General features: G+C 37.1%; 2 protein-coding genes across 5 annotated transcripts in view; both read left to right on the forward strand.

Moving 5' to 3' along the window:
• The first annotated feature begins 1 nt into the window (after nt 1).
• Nucleotides 2-8,028, forward strand: eif4e3 (eukaryotic translation initiation factor 4E family member 3). 3 transcript variants are annotated; one of them, XM_079402749.1, is made up of 7 exons: nt 2-347; nt 1,805-1,877; nt 4,791-4,885; nt 5,431-5,491; nt 5,626-5,692; nt 5,786-5,941; nt 6,186-8,028. In XM_079402749.1, exons 1-7 carry the CDS (start codon nt 172-174, stop codon nt 6,230-6,232), a joined length of 675 nt encoding a protein of 224 aa, XP_079258875.1. In that variant the 5' UTR covers nt 2-171; the 3' UTR covers nt 6,233-8,028. The 3 variants fall into 3 exon arrangements, with proteins under 3 accessions (XP_079258875.1, XP_079258876.1, XP_079258877.1); XM_079402750.1 differs by having other exon boundaries at nt 11-347; nt 4,850-4,885; nt 6,186-8,022; XM_079402751.1 differs by having other exon boundaries at nt 18-427; nt 6,186-8,022.
• A 160-nt stretch (nt 8,029-8,188) lies between these two features.
• The window catches only part of foxp1a (forkhead box P1a), a 46,664-nt gene continuing 31,760 nt past the window's right edge, over nt 8,189-23,092 (forward strand). Inside the window, exon 1 of one of the 2 annotated variants that reach the window (XM_079402859.1) lies at nt 8,189-8,660. The gene's annotated coding sequence lies outside the window, so the exon portion shown is untranslated. The remainder of the gene's footprint in view (nt 8,661-23,092) is intronic. The other variant, XM_079402860.1, reaches the window with a different exon arrangement.

Consider the following 23,092-nt stretch of genomic DNA (forward strand, 5'->3'; position numbering starts at 1 on the left):
CACCCTCTTCAGTCTCCAGTCGACTCTGTTGTTGTTGTGTCGGTGACGCGGCGAGTCCAGCCGGCCGAGCGGCGGATGAGTCAGCATCAATAATATACCTATTCGGTGGATGTGGAGATTATTATAGATCTCCCAGCAAAACACTCACACATCGATAAGCGGTAAGCAAAAATGGCTGTTCCTGCAGTCCCAAACCTGCAGCTGAACACGGCGACACAAAGCAGCCCAGTTAACTCCACAGAAAACGACATCCACATCGACGAGAGAGAGCTGGAAAACATCACAAACCACATCGAGGATGGCACCTCGCTGCCGCTGCACTCCCCGTGGACCTTCTGGCTGGATCGGTAGGCTGATGTTGGTATATCACTGTTATAAGGATTCGACTTTCTGTATCAACAAGCCTATCAACAAAGGCCCAAGATTGGTATTTCTGTTTTCATAGCTAACCTTACTTTTTTCAGTTTCTTAAGGAGCACAGCTCGCACTAATATATGGTTCGGGCGCCTGTATTAAGTATTTGTAAGCTTTAAGAGTGTCATAACGCAGAGCTGATATAATAACTTAGTAAAGTAGGTCGAGTCACCAGTAGGTCATGGTTGTTATTTAATATCAGATGTCATGTTCTTTTTGAGGCTCTGTAAATAAACAGAGTAATATGGTAAGGGTGTACCTCAAGGCTTTGTCAGGTTTAATTTTTGCTGGTGTTTTTAAAATGTAGGACACTTTTAGTGAATAGGTTTTAAAATTGTGAAATGAGCACATCTAAGTTGATTAGTTGATTGTTCATTTGCATGCGTTTTTAAAATTGATATATAACCAATGAACTGGTATTAATAAGCTTTGATTTTTCCTTAAACTTCTCTTCCTTAAAAAAATTTTTGTCAATGATTTTCAAAGGGTTGAAGTCCTGTTTACCATCAGACTGACATTTGGTTGCCATAACGATTGTGAAATGCTTGTGTCTCATGGCACGATCACAAGCACTGAATTGCACTTGACATAAGACAGAGATAACACCCTTATGGTTTATGACACAGATAGTGCCAACTTACTGTATTGCAAAAATGTCTTGTTTAAAGGTATAGTGCACCCACAAATCTGTCTTTATTTATTCACCCTCATGTCATTGCACAACTGTATGATATTCCTTTGCACATGGAACACAACAGATGCATTTCTGAACAATGTCTCGATGCCTTTTTATCTCATAATATGATGCTGTCAAGCTTCAAAATGACAAATCGCAGCACTTCAAGCAATCATTTGTCACTTTGAAGCTTTACAGCAACAGTTCACATTCCCGAGACTCGAACCCGCAACCTTTGGATTACGAGTCCGACTCTCTAACCATTAGGTCACGACTTCCCCAAAGGGGAAAGGAAAGTGGTGTGTGGCCATGTATGGTGACCCATTTTTATTCATTAAATAAGTTTATTCTTTCTTAAAGTAACGGCCAAGCGGCCAGCGGCAGACCGACAGGCTGAACATAGCTTATGTTTGATCAATTTAGCCTTCTCAAATCATCATGACTTGCCTAAAATAAAATCTATAGATATACTAAAACAGTTCAAGCATATAACAATGTTTAAACGTTAAACCTAGATAAATGTGCGCTGCATCCAGTAGTTTGTGCGGAGAGTGGAAGCTAAAGCGCAGGACATGGAGGCGCCAGCGCGATCAATTGCAATTTTTTTTCAATGGAAACAACTTACGCCATAATTCTCGCCATCTAATTTTTAAGTGAATTATTCTTTTAAAGCTATTTATTAATGTGCATTTTTTAATTCTTTATATCTTCAAGGTCATTACCAGGTACAACGGCAGCAGAGTGTGAATCAAATCTCAAAAAGATATACACTGTCCACACTGTACAGGTAGGTGTTGCACTTTTATTAGAAGTAATTTTATAATTGTAATTTTATATTTATATGTTTTGCCTGATCAACCTAAAAATCTAGCCTTTTGATATATTAATCAAGATGTGGTGAAATTTCAGTTTTTGTTGAATTTTAATTGAGATGTATGCAAATTTGGCAAGCCCAAATTTGACAGAGCTAATAACTTCTAATTATTATGTTACAACTGATAATCAATGTTTTGCTTGATCATCTTTCCAATTCATTATAGCTTCCATTTAGATTTGTATATGACTTAAATGAAATTAGGCACCAAAATTAGGGGTGCTCCGATCAGAATTTTTGAGGCCGATCACAGAAAGCAGTATCTGCCGATAACGATCTTTTTAAAGCCTTCTTTTTATCATGTAGAATTATTTATAGTGATGATCCAATCAAGATTTTTAGACACTTATTCAGGGCCTGAATTTCATTTTTGAAAATGTACTTACAGGGCTCTACGCTTACTTTTCTTTTTAGGAGCGCTTGTGCTCCTAATTTAAAATATTTAGGAGCACGGTCAAAAGTTTAGGAGCAGCTTCAAATCAATAATCAAAAATGTACCTTCCCATTACGAGCTGATATTTGACTCCTTAAAGTGATTTACAGGGAATTTTGTTTTTACCTTTGTAATGGCATTTTTTTTTTACTTTATTAAAAGTATGTCATCTTTTATGTCAAATTCAAAAAGATATATTTATAAGATTTTTATAATTTCGAATTAAAACAGCAGAATAAAAACAAGTAGAATAAGATACCAATCAAATTAAATCAGTATTTAAGAAACAAATTTGTACTACAGAGGTGGCACAGAAGAACACAAGTGGCTTGTATTTTCAGATGTTTAATGAGGCTCGGAGGTTGCATAAGTGCAATTAAATCCATAAATTCATGTTGAGGTTAATGTTTTAAATATACAATTTTGAATGTAGAAATATTGATTTAAATAACAGAAAATATACTTTAAAAATTAAACTAAAACTGCCGGTAGGTGGCGGTATGTCGCTGATTTGATCACTGAATAATTAATAACTAATTGATTCGTTCGAACGGCTGATTCATTCAGGAATGAAGTATGTGACTGTCTTTATGAATGCGTAATTGAATCATTGACTCACTAGATTCATTTAAAAACGCAGTACATTCTTAAATGAAACACCGCCGTGTTTGAATGGAGATGCGCAGTTGATGAAATTTTCGTTGATGACATAGAGCTAAAAAAGGCAATAGTGTTGTAGTCAGACAATATAAGTCACTTAATATTAACTTCTTGTTTAATGAACGGTTGTATTAAATCAGTATCACATTTGCAAACTCCCTTAATAATCATTAAAACTGTCACTCATCTTAGTTCATCGCAATCTCACAAAACTCCATTATAATCAACAAAGCTCCTTACACTGCACAATCAATCTCTTATTTACACTCCGTCTACACTTTTTTTGTTATAATGAGAGAATATGTCTGTGATGCATTACTCAATGCTGCAAAAACACGTAAGTACATTAGAAACCTTTAAAGATCCCTCCGCACAAACACAAAAATGCTGATCGGGACAGTTGCACTGGTGCTCCTAAATATTTTTTTTCATAGTCGCACGCAGTAGTTTTCAGTCGCAAATGCGACTGAAATGGTCGCACTGTAGAGCCCTGACTTGGGTAACTCTTGTGAGAGAGGATTTTTTTTTATTTGAGGGGTGGAGGAGGGCTTTTTTTTTTTTTTTTTTGCATTTTTCAAAAATATATATTTATTTCACCTAAACGTTTGATAATGCACTGCATTTTTGTTTTGACAATCGTGCAGTTGTTGCACAATAGCTTACACACAGCACAAGCCTGATTTAATGAGCTGTATGTGAGATAGGCCTTTTACACCTGGTTCACACATACTCCGTTTGCAGTGTGTATGCAGTCCATGTGCATGCTTTCACACGGGAGTCTGCTCCTGATCCATGGCTGTTTACCACAAACACAACATTTATCCATTATTTTGGTTTCAAATCCAAACATTGTTACTTAAAATGCTTTTTCAGCATTGTGATTCTTTTTTACACAGTACAGTAATACAATCTTTCATAGATGTGTTTAAATGCAATAAATATAAGAAACACATTACTAAATGCTTTTTACCTTTGCATATTAAGTTGCTCAAGCAAGTGACAAAACATTTACTGCAACCGTGTGCATTATGTACGCTCTAATCCGTTAACATAAGCGCGGAAAATATACGCACCGCATACGCAATGCAAACGGTGTGTGTGTGAGAACCTGGCGTTATGTGTGTGCGCTTCGATTGTGCATGAGCGCACGGTCTCCACGAGAATTAAAAAGAAATGCAATTTATAAACTTTAGTGACACTGCCTCAATTGTGCAAGTGACAATCCTTGTCACTGTCCAACGTGCAGCTCGCTTATAATGCATACGCGATGTGATTTGAAACCATTTGCGCATTTTGAGAGAGAAAGAGAGAGCGCGCGCGCGGTGATTCACTCATGCTGTTTTGAAATTGTCTCACAGAAACTTCTGAAATTACTTTATAAGTTATTTAATGAAGAAATATGAATTGCACAGCATTATAATTATTTCACCCGCGCCGGACAGAGACTGAGAAGGTGCCGCTGCATGTCTTGTCAATCCTCTCACGGCAGGTGCGTCATCAGCTTGAGATCAGCCTTTTTAGAGACCGCCGATCAAACATGCCAACGCGATTATCGGCCGATTGTGATCGGAAGCCGATTAATCGGAGCACCCCTAACCAAAATACCTTAATGGACAATAATAGTGTTTAATAGTTTTGAAAACCAGCAGAAAAAAGTTTACTGTTGCAGTTGGGAAAAAAAAAAAACATTGTTGCTGATATATTATGCATCACCTATTTTTCATAACATAAAGAGTTTCTGGAGTGTGTACAACAACATCCCTCTTGTGTCCTGCCTCCCTCTGAGGTGTAGCTACCACTTAATGCGAGGAGAAAGAAGGCCACTATGGTGAGTCTTCAGCCAATTCATGATAAAAGATTAAAAAAATATATATTTTTGTTAAAAGGAATTAATACTTGTTATCAGCAATGATGCATTGAATTGATCAAAATGGCAGTAAAGACATTTATAATGTAACACAACTTCAAACTTTCAAATAAATGCTGCTCTTTTGGACTTTGTAGTCATCAGAAAATCCTGAACAAATCTGTTTTATTTAAACTGTTAATAAAAATGTTTCTTGAGCAGCAAATCGGCATATTAGAATGATTTCTGAAGGATCATGTAACACTGATGACTGGAGTAATGAGTCATTTGCATCACAGGAATCGTAAAATTTTAAATTATTTTCAATTGTAATAATATTTCACAATAGTACGGATTTTATTGTGTTTTTGATCAAATAAATGCAGCCTTTGTGAGCATAAGACGCCTCCTTTAAAAGACCACAAACTTTTTAACTGGAATATGTATCTGTCCTTAGCTTGGGAAATGCCTTTGGGACAATTTATATAAATCATTTTGTTTACAAATATTTTTTTCTGTCTACACAGGGAAGAGGAAAGCAATGCCAAGGGAGGTGTTTGGAAAATGAAAGTGCCAAAGGAGAGCACAGTAAGTCTGCTACACTTCGACTTCATAATGTAAATATGTTAAATACATACACAAATTCAGTATTTTCCCCATACATTCTGGTGTGTGCTATCACTGCCAAAATATAATTTGTCCATATCCTTTTTTTCTACCAGTCAGCTGTGTGGAAGGAGCTGCTATTGGCTACAATTGGTGAACAGTTCACAGATTACTGTGCATCAGGTGAGTGTAGAAATATTTTTGATTAAATGATTTAAATAGTTTATTTTATTGATAACATTAAAATGACTAATTCAATATTTGTTTGTCTTTTAGAGGATGAGGTGGTAGGAGTAAGTGTCAGTGTTAGAGAACGAGAAGACGTGGTTCAGGTCTGGAATGGAAATGCCTCTTTTGCCAATGAGGCAAATGTTTTAGGAAGAATCTATGAACTTCTTCCACAGATATCTTTTAAAGCAGTATTTTATAAACGTAAGTGTCAGCGGTTTACATTCTTCTCGCTGCATGCCACACTGTCCATGCTGAGAGCTCACTGTTTATTGTTGTAGCAATAGTTGCGTGAGAACTCCTATGAAACCCTAACGGCTTGCTACAATGTTATAAATTTTTTAATTAAATTAATTGCATTTATAGATTTGGTTAAGTTAATTAACACATAAGTGCAAAAACATCATAGAATTGTTATTGACTGATTCAAAAAAATTTTTTTTTTCAGCACATAAGGAGCACCATGCATTTGAAGGTGGTCGCTCAAGACATTAGCAAGCTTTGCACATTCACCGGTTTTCCCTGTTTTTGGACTGATCCTAGAAAATGGACTGAAAACGGAAAAAGAATCCCTCCTGGGCGAATAGAACTCTTGGGTTTTGCGGCTGTTTCATATCACATAGGGAATGTTACAGCCCTGTTTTTAAGTTATAAGCGTTGCAGATGATCCCTCCATGCTTTTCGTAAGGAGTTTTCTCATAACAGATATTTAGGCAATATCAATAAAGCTCACATAGACAGTAGCACATGTAATATTAAACATCACGACAGAGCAATATTGCCAATTGTCATCACCCCCCCCCCCCCCACACACACACACCACCCCCATAATTTCTAGGTTTATTGATCAAATGTGCAGTCCAGTGACATTTCCTGCTTGTCAAAGTATATACTCGTTGTGTTAGAAATCCATTAGGATCAAACTCTTTAGGGCTGTTTTTCCTTAGACACACATTAGGCATATCCTCAGACTAAGGATAAAAGGTCTAAGGCTAAGCTTAATCTGCTTCTGGGAACTCTTTTATGCAAAAGTATTGCACATTTGTCTTTGTAAAAAACTCTTTGGCTTGGAGGTTATTACTGATTTCAGAGCAAATGTAAGTGGGTGTAACAGCTTTGGTTATAACTGTAAGTATACAGCAAAATGCATATGCAATTCCACGTTTTCACCCTAAACTTGATATTTAAGTAAAATTAAATATTCCTGTATTAATCACATGAGGGTAAATTCTTGCATCTTGCGAACGGCTTTGCTTTTATGATTTAGAAAACTGTATCCAGACCTCCTCTTGTAGTATTTTAGCTGTTTTAGAATGGCGTCATAGCACTGTTGAACTTCTTCTTTTTTTTTTTTTTTTTTGGTTACTGCCTCGTGGTTGATATCCTGCATTTTGTTCTGTGTGTTGCTGTAGGCGCGTAGTGTCTCGTCTTTGTCAAAATAGTCCAAATGCTTAATTATTTTTTTTAACTTATGCATATGCTTCTAACTGCCTTTTTATTCACTATAATCACACTGTGTCTTGATTCAGAGTGCTTATCATTGTAGTTTGTTTTATTGTGTTTGGACAGATGCTTATGTTGGACAACTTGTGAGTTGAGGGGAGCTAGTGTAGATATTGTCAAATTCTGAAAATTACCTGTGGAATCATCAGAGCATATATTTTTTAGTTTTTCAGTACCAAAGAGATTTCCTTTCTGTTTTCCTGTATTATAAGTCAACATCGTCTATGATCTGCACGTGTCTGCGTCCTTCTGATTTCGCATAGAGAGAGTTAAAACCGTGTTTCTCACGTTCGTCTTTACTGATGTCTTTTCCACTAGCTCACTTTCTGCTGTGTGGCGATTTTATTTAGGTTTAAGTCAGAAACTTCAAGCCCAAAAAGACCTGCATCATGAACCAGGTCCCTTAATGCACTAAAAAGCACAATTATGATTTTGTCCTTCTTGTGGGGCAGGGATGTGCAAAATATCCTGTACATGCAGCTGACCTTTCCTACCTATATCCGATCTCTCAATGAGATGCGAGTACTGACATGGATTTGAGTTTATTTTTTGGAGCATTTGTGTCGGTTTTCCAGGCTCCCAATCAGGATCTGAAACCTCAAACTGATTGTCAATCTTCTGGAATGGTGCCTTGTGTTCTCCCAGGGTTTCACTCACAGAATGTTTTGTTTATCTCTATGTATTTAATCCGTTATATTATTATTTTTTTTCCTTTCTTTTGCTTATAGGTTTTGAAATATTGAATAAATACAAAGCAGAATTCGAAATATGACTACTGCACTTATTTCAACCAAAAATGTAGTGTCTTTCATTTCAAATGCATGCGTTTATGATGTATTAAATACTAATGTAGTAACCACTAGGTGGCGCTGCACACCCTTTAAACGCATTTTAAATGTCTACACTTGTCTGCATCTCCAATACCTTTTATTTAATTCACATTTCACCAGATTAGCTCCACATATCAGTCCCGCTAGTTCGTGTTGATATGTTATTGATTAATGCCTCGTGGAATGAATCATATCCAGTCCAGTGCGCAACATTATTTATTCCTCGCTTCTTGAGCGTCGACGGCAGGTGGACGTGACGTCACGCCGCAACAGCTTCTCTGCTCTCAAACTCACCTCAAAAACTCGGTTTTGACACAGCTCACATTCTAAATTTACCAATTAATCTTGTTTATCGTTTATAATTCGACGCTCGCTGTAAACAGTCCCGTATACGTGCAAAAGCCAGGCGCGTGGTCCGTAAAGTAGTCCCTGGGACGCGCACTGCGGAGGAATACACTTGTTTACATTGTGCAGCGCGCGGCTGCGCGAGCTTCATGTCATGGGAGACCGATACACTGCGCTTTCCAGCTCGCTCCAGGGTCGCTGTTAAAGTTTTCATTTCTGTCCGTTGAGAAACCACTTCATCACCGGTAAGTTTATTCTTCTTATCAAGTTTCCTTCACTGTGTTTATTCGTAATTTACATTGCGAGGTTGATTTGCTAGTTATTAGCCTTATCAGAACTAACGGCAGCGCTGGGGAGCAGCTACGTTAATTCAAAGCTCTCCACACTTTTATCGTCATTTATTTCAGGTAATTTACCTTGAACAAAGTCGGTGGCTTTCGTTACACTCAGTAATTGTCGCAGCATGCCATTTAAACCCCTTATGGGAGTGTTAGCTGGCTAACATGTGCCTTTGGTTCAGTTCATGTGGAGAACAAAAACAGCCCGAGTAACTTCAGTTGAAGACAGAACTGTCGTAAATCACATCTAACCTCCAAATCCCCACAGTTTATTATTGTTATTAAACTGTTACGATTACAAAACAAATATTAACAGCACAGCATGTACTAAAAGATTATTGGACTGTTGATCATGCAAAATATACATACATATTTTTGGAAGTTAATCAAGTAACTTACGTTTTTCAGTTACCCAATCATACATTTAGGCTTAAAATACAAATTTAGTAATTTGTTTAAATCGGTTATTTTCTTTTTGAACATATATAATCTTTACCCTTTTTTTTTATTATTATTATGTTTTGCTCCACACTGTAATTATGCAGCCTGTATTACAATGCTTGTCAGTGGGCATTAGTCAAATCTCATTCAATTGAGTGTTAATCCTAACTGGGTGGTTTGATTTTTGGTCAGCAGGTTTAAACAGGGACTCACATGCATCCTCTCATAGAGGCGTGTTACTTTGTGTCTCATAGATGAGTGAAGTACCTACCTAATCTGACAAGCTACGCAATATTGCGTTCATCATCGCAGACGATTTAATCGCGTGATGATAAAATCGAAGATATCGTTCTGCAATAATGACAGCCGTTTGCGTAGTTTCTCCGTGAACTACAGCTCTGTGTAGGAAATGCTGCTCCACCTGAAAGCATGTGAAAATACCACGTTATAACATGATTTTGCTCCAAACTCACTTCATAACGGCAGTCGAGTGTTTGAAATAAATCCTTCTGTGAGACCATGTGGCTTCTTAAACAGAATAAGGCATGCAACAAATCTCATAGTATTCTAAGCAGTGATAGCAGTGTCGATTAGCATTGCATTATTATATACTTTATTATAATGAAAATTATAAGAACTAGGGATGTCAATTTTCTATCATTTACAGAATCGATCGGCGTTTAAATTAACAGTATTATGTAGTATTGAGGTTAACGATTAATCGGTTAACGATTAATCGATTAATTGATATTAATCGTTAACCTTAATACTGCATAATGCATCTAATGCAGTAGCATATAGTCACCGGCATGACAGGATGTGCAAATGCCACTCAAAACACCAGCTTCCTCACCCGAATGAAAAGAGTTTTTAGTCTAAATAAAAGGCTTGTAGCAGGATCGCAAAATTAATGGATGTGATTATGATCATTTGATAAAATGAAGAGAGCGTGCCGTAGTTACGCACGGGATCATTATACTTTGTGGGCTGTTTCATATTCTGTCACAGAGACCCCTTCAACATCACTCACAGACGTTTGCACGTGTTTTGCGCATGAGCCGCACGCACCCCAAAATGAAATTGCTTAATCGACCATCGATTACATCGCTTATCGACAATTAATCGATCGTCGATTAATCGTTGACATCCTTAATAAGAACTCAGATAAATCATATATCGACCTCTACATTGCGAGTAAATCTTCACTCTGGGCGACTAAATGATGTCTAATATTAGCCAATGGCTAATAAATTCTCAGATTTTACTCTCCAGTGTGTGAGTTGGAGGATAATTATAAGTTTAGCACAGATATATTTTCACTCGCTGAACACTCTGACTGAGCGCTTCAGAGTTTCACTCTCCGTCAAGCGATCTGTGATATTTTTCAGTTAATTTTTCTGTATTTGACGTACCGTAAACTCTAGTATGAAGGCGCACACTCGCCGTCACACATGCAAAGAAAGACAGAGTGAGAGTGTCTTACATAATATGCAGAATTGATGCGCTACATGTAAACGATATTCTTTGTTGTATTTTCCTGTCAAAAATAACTGTAATTTTTCAGCTTTTAAAGACTGCCGGTTTCTCCGGTAGTGGGCGGAACTAATGTGCAAACGACAATCTCATTGGCTGGGGCTCACCTATCATCATCCCTGTTTTGATTTCCGTGAATCAGTTCGGATTCATGAACCCAGCAGCTCATTAATCCTTAGTGCGTTTTATATTGTTCTTATTAGTAGAATTCGAAAGTATTATTATCTTATCAGTATTATTGTTAGTTTTCCCCTATTTTTTTTACAGAAACACTAAATGACCAAAAAAGCAGCACCACCAGTCCTAAGTTGAGTTCAAATGACTAATATGCATTCATACATGGTTTTAATTCTAATTACAAGTTCTATCATTAAATGATACTTGATTATCATATATAATGCTTGACTGACTGATGTTAAGAATGTACTTTCAGATTTTTAAAAAGCTGTGCCATTTTACAAACATTATACAGTATTACATACACACACATATGCATATATAGTATATCAGTCTGGCGAGTAAAATAAAAAATTCACTTGCCAATGGCGATTCAATTGCTAAGGTGTCCGTAGAGGGTTGTATATTGTTGTAGTCCTGTGTTTATTATGGTGGTTTTCCACTGCGTCGTACGACTCGGTTCGGCACGGTTCAGAACAGCTCAGTTCGGCTCGGTTTGCGTTTCCGCTGCAGTTTAGTACTGCTTTAGAGTGGGCGGGATTATTCACATCGTTATAGTTGCGCCGCCTACGACAACGAAACAGCCATTTTTTGGTTGTTAAAAGAAAGGTGCGCTCATTCAAAACGGTTGCGTTCGATCCTTCGCTGGCTGTGCCGATTTAAATCTAGCTGGTCTGTTGTGTCTCGTGCCGCAAGTTCAAATGATGCAAAAAAAAAAAAAAAAAAAAGTTCAAATGACGCAGGCAGTGACGATTTTCTCCAGCCAATCAGTGATCAGCAGGGTTTACACGTCACGTTTTGGTAACGGTACGGATTGCTTGGAACCTCGGCTGAGGTGGTACTAAAAAAGTACCAGGTACTGTACCCAGTGGAAAACCCCCCAAAAGTGAGCTGTACTGAACCCTACTGTGCCGTACCATGCAGTGGAAAGTTTATTCAGCTACCGCTATAGGGATCTCTTGGATTTCTTCTGCGGGGCGTATTTATAATTTCTGCGCTAGAGCGCCCTCTGGCTTTCGGATGGAGATACTACTGATCACGGAACCATACTTTACTGAAAGATACTAGTGGTCGACCGATATGGGTTTTTTGACTGCCGATATCTTGGAAAGCAGGGGGGCCAATATAAAGCCGATATAATTTTACTTATTTTAATTAATATTTAAGAAATTTGAAATAATTTGAAAATGGATTAAAAATAAATGTGTAAAATAAACATACTTATACTGTACTTTAGAAGACAAAGTATTTTTCACAAATAAATAAATATTTAATAAAAGTATAATTAAAAAGGAAGTAAACAGTGTAACCAACAGGGCACTCGGTATTCTGGGAAGTTTGAGTTTATTGGGAATCATATTTTCTCAAATAAAGCCAAGGAAACCCTCATTTTACATACAGCACACTGTGAAAATGATATGACAGTGGGCAAATGTATAAAGCACAGCATAATTTGAAATCATGAGTTTAAAGTTTGTGGATCGCGCGTCTTCAGTGAAGCTGAACTCTCCTCCTGTCAGTATTCAATTCACACGGACCGACCGTCACGCAGAGAACACGCGATCATGCAGGATACAAATGCACACTTCACAAGATCTCACAGCTGGATTTGACTAAGTCTGCAAGGTTTGTGAAATTAAATGTTCATTAGTCATTCAAAGATTTGTTTAAATGATATAAATGCGTATTTGCTGAATGCTGACGGCAAACAAGAAAGTATTATGTTTGCCTTTCTTTTACTAATAATATTAAAATAATCGTTAATACTTTTTTGTACACATTTTAATTTCTATGTTTAACAGTTCTATCTGATTATTAGATGGACTTCTATCTGTATTAGACAGAACTGCTAACAATGACAGTGAACAAGGAGAATGTGAGCACTGTGTATAAAATGTATTTTATAACTATGCATAAAAATAAAAGTCCCGCCTCGAACATATCAGCCAAACAGGAAAACCAATGCCGATATTTGAAAAATGGCAAATATCGGCCGACATATCGGCCTTGGCGATATATCGGTCAACCACTAAAAGATACGCATGACAATTGCAGCTTCTGCCTTCTCGCGATTGTGATTTCATTTCGATTTATCGTGCAGCCCTAGATTTAATTAATATTAGCTTCCAACTCATGAACCCTCGTTTGGGAAACCCTGCATTAGTACATTCTTCTTTCAGATCTTACTCCTTCGGGCGATTTTCTGTATCCTGGAGCTTCGTCATATTGTTAACAAACCTGTGATGGCCTGTCTTGTGTTATTGATAAAGAGTTATTGTCTTTTAAATAGTGTTTATAAACTGCCTGTTTCTCTGTCACTTTTATATCTGACTGAATAATGTGACAATTGACAGATTTTGTCCTGCTTGGGTAATAACAGTTTTAATGACTTACGCAAAAGTGCTGCCTTATTTCTTAATGACATAACTTCCCCCACCTCCTGCTACACCGTGAATAAGATGGTCAGGAACCGGTAATGTCACTGTCATAATCCGATTAATGATTTACAGTTTTCTTGACATGTCTAGATAAACACCTTTATGGTATTTCATACTCAGACGTCCTGCTGTGATGGCCGACTGCCTAATAAACAACAGTGTAGTACATAAATTGCTATATTACACTCTTGAGACGAATGATGTGATAGTTGAAGGGAGTGCCACAAGCATGAGAGAATGTAGGAGTAGGTGTAATGCGGTTTGTTCTTTCCGAGGAAGTGGCACGAGTGGCGCTCCTAGGCGTGGATGTGTAGATGAACGTGACAGATATTTCCTTTTTAGGTGGGAGTTTTAGATTCTGTTTCCCCTTTCTTATGTTCCCCTTTCTTGGCTTCACCAGGGGTTTCCCCTCAGGTGAAGGGGTTTCAGATGAGTGCGCTTACACTGAGCAAACTTTGTTGTGGTGAGGAAGCGTAATAGCTGGTTGCTTGGTGGACAAGGTGTCAGGTTTGTTCTAGGTTAGCGTTATTCAGTCACTACATTTTCCTGTTAACATTTGGCAGAGTCAATAAGCCTAGTCCTCTGTGTGGGTTAATTTTTGAAGTAAACTAAACTAATAGCTCATAACGTGTGTACATAGTAATCAGTTTCTGGTAAATAAGCACACGTTTACTTTGTGGACTGGGAAGGTGTTGCTGAAGAGTTGTGAAAGAATTGCTTGTCACACCATGCTGTCTATTGGTGTAATCTATATGGAAATGGGGATAATTCTGCTGCCCTATCTCAACTGACTCGCACACCTATTCAAATCTTCCGGAACAGTAAAGTGTGGTTGTGCTATCTGTGTTTGCCATCCTGGAGAGTCTTAAGCATGTGCTTCATATAAGCATATATATAAATTTTTTGCTTTAGGTTAACAGTGGCTAATTGGAAATACTGTAGGCTGCATCTTTAGCAAGTCTCAAAATGAATATCATTTTCTTCATAATGTTGATGCCTAAATTCAATTGTATCATTAACAAATGAGTTTAGTTGTTCAGTCTGTAAGTTATGTAAGCTACTGTTCAAAAATTTGTGAATGGTAAGATTTTTGTTTTTGAATGGTGTCTTAATGTCTTGTGCTCACCAAGGCTGCAGTCGTTTGATCCAAAATATAATAAAACATTATTTGTAACATAAATGGTTTTACTATCACTTTTGATCAATTTAATTTATATTTGCTGAAAAGTATTAAATTCTTTAAAAAACAAATTATATTATAGGCCATAATATGAAATAATTATTGGCTTATTTGTTATTGGCCAAAGTTTTCATATTTGTAATATTGTTCATTCTTGGGTGTCCTGGAGGATTTGTTCTTGAATGATGTTGTTCAGAAATCAAGCAGAGGTCTCCTTATGCACAGTTTGTCTTTAAGGCATTTTCTTATATAAATAAATTAAAAAAGCACAATGAAGCAAAAAAGCAATACAATGTATTAAGATAACTTCACCAAACTACTGTCCTTATCTTTATGTCCCTCAGAAAAAAAGTTTCAGCCTTGACTTTTGTTTGTAATCTGCACACACTGTTAATGAAGTTTAAGAAGGTTGAATAAACTCAGTCTAAATGTTTGACAAGCCTTCATCACCCCCATGTTCAGTCTCTATGTGGAAACCACATAATTTTCATCTCAGTAAAGTGTATTTACATAGTAGTACACCTGAATGAAAAGCAGGCACTATAGCAAACTGCTCTCTGTACTAAGCCTGTCACACATTTTCAAGATAATATTGTCTGGCCCTGCAATTGAACTGATGCAGCCTGCCTGATCTTTTCCTTGGCTTGTATCCGTGCAGTGTGGTTTTGTGTATCTGCGTAATTTGTCATGTGTTCGTAGCCAGGCTATGAAATGTGATATTCTATGAGGGCTGCCTCTTCCATTATCTCAGAAACCTCTCTAAAAATAGATCCATGCATCCAGACACCATGCTATAGCCTACTACAAAGTGCCATTAGTCCCTTCTTTCTCCCAACAGCCTCGTCTGGCTGTCAGAACCTGGTTGAATGAACTCATGCTGCTGATTTTTAGCTGTCTACACGTTCAATAATCATTCTTAAACAGGTCCAGCAGTATTAAAGTGCCTTGAATGAAGTGAGACAGTTGTACACAATTGCCATAAACCACAACTCTCATGAGTGTTAGAATTTAACCTTCAAAAATAAGTCAGGTTACAAGTAAATGATTGATTGCTTCATAAACTTCATGGAAAATGGATGTGGAACACTCAGGTAGTTTCTGCTAGCAGGCACCTGCTTGAGTCATCTTGTGTTTTTTTACTTGCTTGTCTTAAAGTGACAGTTCAACCAAAACTATATTTTGTCATCACTTATTCACCCTCATGTTGTTCCAAACCAGTATAACTGTTTGTTTGTTTTTGTTTTTATAACAGTGGAGCACAAACGAAGATATTTTGAAGAAACCGTTTTTGTTCATACAACAAAAGTCAGTGAAGGTTAAAGGGTAAAAAAAACACTAGACCCTACTGTTATTATTGTTTGGAGGAAAAAAAAATATTTCTTTAAAATCACTTCTTTGGGGTGCACCAGTTGTGTTATGACATGAAGGAGAGCAAATGCTAACAATTTTCATTTTTGTGAGGACTATCCCATTAATTAGTGATTCCCCTAATTTTATTTAATTTTTTTACTGAAACCATAATGAAGGTTTCCATTTAACCAAAAAGCGAACCAAAAAATAAAGTTTCAGTAATTACATTTGGGTAATTGGGTACTTGAAATCTCTGATGTTTAGGGAGTTGTGGTGATTATCTCAGGTGATAAATAAAGTTGTTGTAAAGTTTAGGAAAGAGAGATTTGTAATATTTCAGTTTTTACATATTGCTACTCTACAGGGCTGAACAATAAGCACTGTCCAATGGCCCAGGGCCAGCGTGAACAATGCTCAGGACAGTTGACAGAATTGTCAATGCCCCGACCCGTCCAGTGATAAATCTGTGTCAAAAGTTTATTATTGTATGTGTTTTTAAGCCTTGCCAATTTAAACATTCAAGCTATTTTAAAGCATGAAATGGAGACAGACACAGTCAAAACATGCCATGAGAGAGGTTGTCACTATTTCAGCCAGTGATGTCTGCCCTCCCAACACTTCATCACTGAGTCATAAAGTTCTCAACCTCTGGGGCATCCAACATCATTGCAAAGCTGCTAAGTATCATCTTCTCCTAAAACAGGTTGTTTCTGGCAGGACGTATAAGTGCAAGTTGAAATGCATTGCTGTTTACAAAGATCTGTGAAATAATGACATTTGAGGAGAAAGATTTTTTAAAGAATGTGTAGACTTGTGCCCTGTGAAGTTTGTTACTTTCTATAGTGTTCATTTCCTCTTTATTAGACTTTTATTCAGAGTATATATCAGTTAATATAACAGTCCAGTCAGTAAGATGGTGAGGTGTCAGTCAAGCCTCATCTGATGGAAGAAGTGAAAATATCATATTGTGACTTATTAGCTGAATGGATTTAACTAGCCATTGCAAAGCTAGCCATTTAGTTATATCCCTGGACTCTTTATCCAACATCTTCCTGTAATAGGAGCTCTCTTTCCTCCACATATTGCTCCCCTTTTTAAAATATTTATTTATCTAGTGATTCATTCGTACAAGGTGTTTTTTAAAATCTGACTTGTTTCATGTTCAGTGTAAATTTCTGTAACAGAATAGCCTGAGGCTGCTATTGATGAACTGGTTTTTATTTTCCATAGCTGAGGTGAAAAACACACAGATACGTGCTATTATGGAGAATTAATAGGTAGACTGAGTCTGATGAATGTTTTGTCTTTTATATCATTACTTGGTCTAGTGAATTGATTAATATACGATCAATACCTAGAAGTAAACAACATTAGACAGCTGTGCCTGGGCATATTAATTGTTCAGTTGCATTATGGGTGATAAACCCCACCATCCTCAGACCTAGTCATAATTACACAACAAACAACCTTTTTTGTTGTTGACGTTCTTGCTAATTGTATTACTCTAACTCAGTTTAAGAGCCATGTCTTGATGCTGCATCACATTAAGCACCTTTAGAGCTCAAGAGTGTGCATTTATGACTTTGCTTTCCTCCTCCTTTGTGTTATGTATCAATATCTCCTCATTGAGACTTCAAAGGCATTCCTTCAGGTTGGTGTATGTTTTCCCTTCCTGACAGTTGAAGTCCTCAGAGGCTTCACCTCTCCCCTAAAATCCTCATGTTTGTGTTGCTTGTCGGCTAAAGTTTGTGTCTATGGGAAAATGAGGCATTAGGAATGCAGAGAAACGTTCATGAGATGAAGGCCTATCATCTGTGCAAATAGGCCGATGCCAGTGTATGTCAAATAAACGCACACAAAACATTCTTCAGCAGTTACACTGTTGACGAGCTTTTGTTCCCTTTCATGTTTCTGACAATGTAAGAACATTTAACCCAAACAAACTTGCATTAGTGTTTCTTTTAAACAGGCCAATACTGGTTCAGATTGGCATTTTGTAGTTGTTTCTAACACATCTATTTACAGCAAACATGCCTGGTGTCAGCCTATGACAGAATGACACGGTGTAACTCACAGATTTGTGCATGATTCATATGTAGGCCTGTTTTTCCCCCACATTTGTGGACAGGTTGCATTACAATGCAATGCTGTCATTATGTACACAGTGTATGTTTTAGTACATAGTTGTCATGTTTTTCATGCGCACAAATGTTTTCTCAGTTGTTGGATATTTGTGCAGTCTATGTTGGATGCCGTTTCGCTCCAGATTTCCTCCTCTGTGCCATTTTATCCTCGCTTGCATTTTCTGCAAGTGCACATTTTTTATTATATAAACAGATAGTAGTTCTGGTTCTGGATGCTGATTGGTCAATTCAGCAATCAAACAATACCGTGAAATATCTGCTCACCTAGCTGTTGTCGTTGTGCAGCATCCATAGATGCAAACTTATTGCCATGGAAGGATGGCACTTAATGAATTGTTCAAAGTCATGATGAAATGGAAGTAGTAGCGGGTCTTTTATTCCATACTGTGATCTGAGTGAAATGGCTTGGCGAAAATGTAAAAAATGTAGGGTGGGGGCTTGGTTCTGTCCATCGATTGTTGATTGTATAGAGGCAGATCTACATGCGAGCTTGCAGTCAGTTGTAAGAAAAGGGCGAGTTTTATGAGAACTCGATTGGAGAAGTTTACCCATTCCATGTTTGGTCCATATCTTCCTTGGAAATTTTCTATGGACTTCAACAGCATCTATTCAACTCCACACCAATCTAAAATTTTGTTCTTCCTTCTCAGTGAAAGTACAACTCAGTAGGGCTGTGTATTGGCAAGAATCTGGAAATACGATACGTATCACGATACAGGGGTTGTGATACGATATATTGCGATATATTGCGATATATTGCGATACTGTAAGCAAGGCGATAAATTGGGATATTTCTTATTTTAGGAATAGGATATATTTTTTTAGGAAAGCTGTCATTAAGAGCACACCACTATATGCAAACCTTAGCAATAAATAAATAAAAATAGTTTAACCAGAACACACTGGGATCTGCATTTGCAATTATCAGTCTGTGTAACATTCAACGTTATTGAACCACTTTTTGTGCAGTACAAGTCAAGGGGGAAAAATGTAAATGCTTGCAGGATTCTTATATAAAATGTATTTTATAAAAAGACCATATCTATTTTTAAACCCTGCTTTAAAGGTTCACGGTTTAAATTTGCAATTGTAATATACAATGTCATAATATTTTGATCTGAACAAAAAATGACATCTGCTTAGTATCAATGAAAAATAAAGTGCTTGCAGGATTCCTAAAGAAAACAAAACTACTGTAAAACAATAAAATAAATACAGATATTGAACATTCTCAGAACCTTTCAACTTGGATTTCACAGGTTTTTCAGTTTGTATTTGTTCCGTGTGGAATCGATAAGACCGCGACGGGAGCACTGCCCCAACTACACAAAACGCCCCCAACACGAGAGAAAGCTGCAGCTGCGCAGCGACCCTACCACTGCGTCCCGTGCGAAGGCTCTTCACATGGGATGCGGCAAGTGGCGGAACCGAGGTGGCGCCCTCCCGGGGCGGACGTTACCACAAAAGCCCAAATGACGCCACACTTCAGCTTTGTACACCGAAACGAGAGCTGGAACAATTCTTTCATCCTCCATTACTGGCAGCGAACTATATTAATGCTAACATTAGTGGTTTGCTCTAATGCTAGTATTTTCTGTCACTGTTTAGGTTCAGAGATGAAGACTGCTCTGTAGCGGTCGGGATATGAACTCAAAACGAAACAACTACCATGAATCCTGTATGATTTTTTTTTTTAAATAAATATCGATATTCCGTTTTTCAGAATCGATACAGTATCGCCAAACAAAATATTGCGATATATCGATATTTTCTTACACCCCTACAACTCAGTGTCTCTGCCAGCCGAAATAGGCTATGGCTGTGTTAGCAGCACTAAATAACAAGCACTCAAATCCCACGAGCTCTGTTCTGGTTCACATTCATGTCAGGAGAGGGGTTGCTTGTTTGTCTAGAGATTTTCTTCGCTGTTTACTCTAGCTGTGTTGCTTTTCGAGCCGTTCCCCCACCTTTCTCAGCTGTTTACATAAGGCCCTCCCTGTGTATTATGGCACCTGCCAGATCTGCAGATTGTACCACCTGGTTAATGTTAAATTGCTCCTGAAGGAAGATGTTTGTTAATAAACACCAAACCTAGGGCCCCAGTGTTTACTGTAGTCATGGTGGCAATCAGTTATTTAACAAATATCGGCCCCTGCTTCCTTGTGTTGGGAGAGTGTTTAACGATGTAAGAACCAGAGAAACTGTTCAGCCAGACAAGGGAGAGCTATATGAAGCGCCTAGGGCTTAAAAATTAATTTTATGAAGTTAAGATCTATATTCGTATATAACTCTTGAGTTTTCGTATGACCAGTTCATCTTTAAACAAGTGGTTTCTTGAGAGAACTGTAAATGTCATCGTTTTTCAACTGTACACACTGCCCACACAGCTGTATTGTCTTAAATGGTTTATTTTAAGCTTCGTGGAAGGCAGGCAGACAGGTTATACCAAATATTCATAAAAACCTGCCTCTTACAACTGTTTTCTGAAACAGGCCTGCTTCAACTTTTAGTTTTTTGTTTATCAGTATTTGCTGAGAAAGCACTCAGACATTATTCAAAAACAAAAAGCAGCTTTAGAATGCTATATTGTCAAATATATATTGTTTATTGTAACTATATTGTTTGTTCTATTGTGTTATATAGGACTGAAAAACGACTAATCGTGATAATCACATTCAAAATAAGTTTGTTTGCATACTATATGGGTGTACTGTGTATATTTAATATGTATATATAAATACACACACACGTGTATATATATAAATATTTTAAAAAAAATCTTATATATATATATATGACACACACAAATATATATTTTTAAATATATACATGTGTGCATTTATATATATTAGTGCTGTGAAATGATTAATCGCATCCAAAAGTTTTTGTTTACATAATATATGTGCGTGTACGGTTTATTTATTATGTGTATATAAATACTAGGGCTGCCGCTAACGACTATTTTTATTGTCTACTAATCTATCGATTATTATTATTTTTTTATTAGACGACTAATCTATCAATTATTTTTCAATTAATCTATTTATTATTTTCTTAAGTTGATGAATTCTTTAAATTATCAATAAATAATAACAGGAACTTCTGCTATTAATCTTAATATTTTATTCAAACGTTTTCTCATAATAATTAACACAAATAAATAACAACAAAACAAGAAAGAAAATAATAACAAGAAGAGAGAAAAAGAGTAATAATAAAAAATTAATAATAAAAATGAAAAAGAAAATAACAATAAATAAAAAATAATTGCATTAAATAATTAATAAAAAGTAAAAAAAAAAGCAAGAAAGAAATAGGCTAACAATAACAAGAAAGAAGGAAAGAATTACAGGGCAGTGAGACGATCAATAGAAATGCACATTATGGCTGCATTCACAGTTGCTGTTTGGGACTGACAGCAGTTGCTTTCAGGTGAGAGACTTGAAATGTTTTATTTATTCAGCAGATTAAAACATCTGCTTGAATACGTATCTGTCTATGAATGAACAGCTCAGGACATTAGAGCGACAGAATAAAAAATGGCGTCATAACATCATAACACTGGGAAGTTTTATCACAGTTGACAGCCCGTTTTTAATAAAGGAGCCCAGTCGAGGCTTGTCCAATCCAACACGCAGTTAAACGACTTTGTTAGCGAGTGCAGAGAGTGCGTTTGGCACGCGCGTCTCAGAGCTCGCACGATCGCACCCACCCACTGATGGCAGCTCCAGTGGATCTTAAGATGAACGAGAATCATTTCTCCTCCTCCATCTCTATGGGTGAATTAAACCCGTCATGATTACATAGGCAACTCGATGTCCCGTGCTGTTCCGTTCATTCAACGCAGCTTTGAATGCTGTTGTGAATCCTGACAATGTACTGACTGTCGTATAATAAAAATGCTTTATGAACGCAACTCTGTGAAGTGATATTGCCATACTAGCCTTTACCTTCTACTCTAGAGTCTTGTTTTGTGTTAAACATGGCAGAAAAACAGTCTTAAGTAGGGATAACTGCAGGCTCGTACTGAAAAATGTATCATATCTAACATGAGGGGGCCTAAATCCGACCAAAAAGTAGTATGCAATTCGATTGTAATGCCATTTATGTCTGGGGGTTTCCCCTCGTTCATAGATTGAATTGCTGACTCCAGCTCCTGAAGAGAGATCGGTTCAGCCAGGTATTCTGAATCTGAATCTGACAGCCTAGGTACATCAAGATTGGACAGAAAAGATGCAAGAGTCAGGGTCACCATCAGCAGAAGAAGTATAGAGGTTAGAGTAAAAAGAGTGAAAGGCAATATTAATGTCTTTTGGGTCTGTCATAATGAGCCCAGATTGTGATTTCACTGCTGAAATATTAGCAAACTTTTCACTGTTGCGTAATCTTAGGGCTAAAAGGTGGCTTTGTCTACTCCCTTGAAAATAATAATTCTGCCTGGATCTTTGGATCAGGAATTCTGCCCTGGATCTCAGTAATGATTTGAGTTCGGACCTGACCGCCATGATTTTACTGAGTGTATTGTCTGAGAAACAACGCTGATTATCTCTAGTCAGATTCTGGAGCAACTATCTTTTTGTGTCGGTTTTTCTGAAGGAAAGAGGCATATGAAATTAATTTATTCCTTATAAACCCTTTAACTGCATTCCAAAGTGTTTGAGGATCATCCACTGAACCTCGTTTAATTTCAGTAAACTCAGCAAATGTATTTCTGAATTGACTGCAAAAGTTTTCATCCTGTAACAATTTAGGGTTAAATCGCCATCTAGTGGCACGAGATGGCCGAGGGATCAAAGATAATCTGCACAAATTTCCATCATGATCTGACAGAGATAAGGAACAGATATCGGCATCACGAACAGCTGAAGATAAAGAACACACAAATAGGATTTATGAGTAGCAGAAAAGAAAGTGAAAGACTTAGTAGAAGGGTTTAATTAACGCCAACTATCCACCAACGAGGATGAGGTTACACATTGCCGAAGTTTGTCAGAACTCAAAGCTTGAGTGTGATTCCTTTGCTCCAGATCTATCTAGGATATGCAACTTTACAGAATTCATATCTGCACCCAATAC

Source organism: Barbus barbus (genome assembly GCF_936440315.1).
Source record: "Barbus barbus genome assembly, chromosome: 41".
NCBI classification, from domain to species: domain Eukaryota; kingdom Metazoa; phylum Chordata; class Actinopteri; order Cypriniformes; family Cyprinidae; genus Barbus; species Barbus barbus.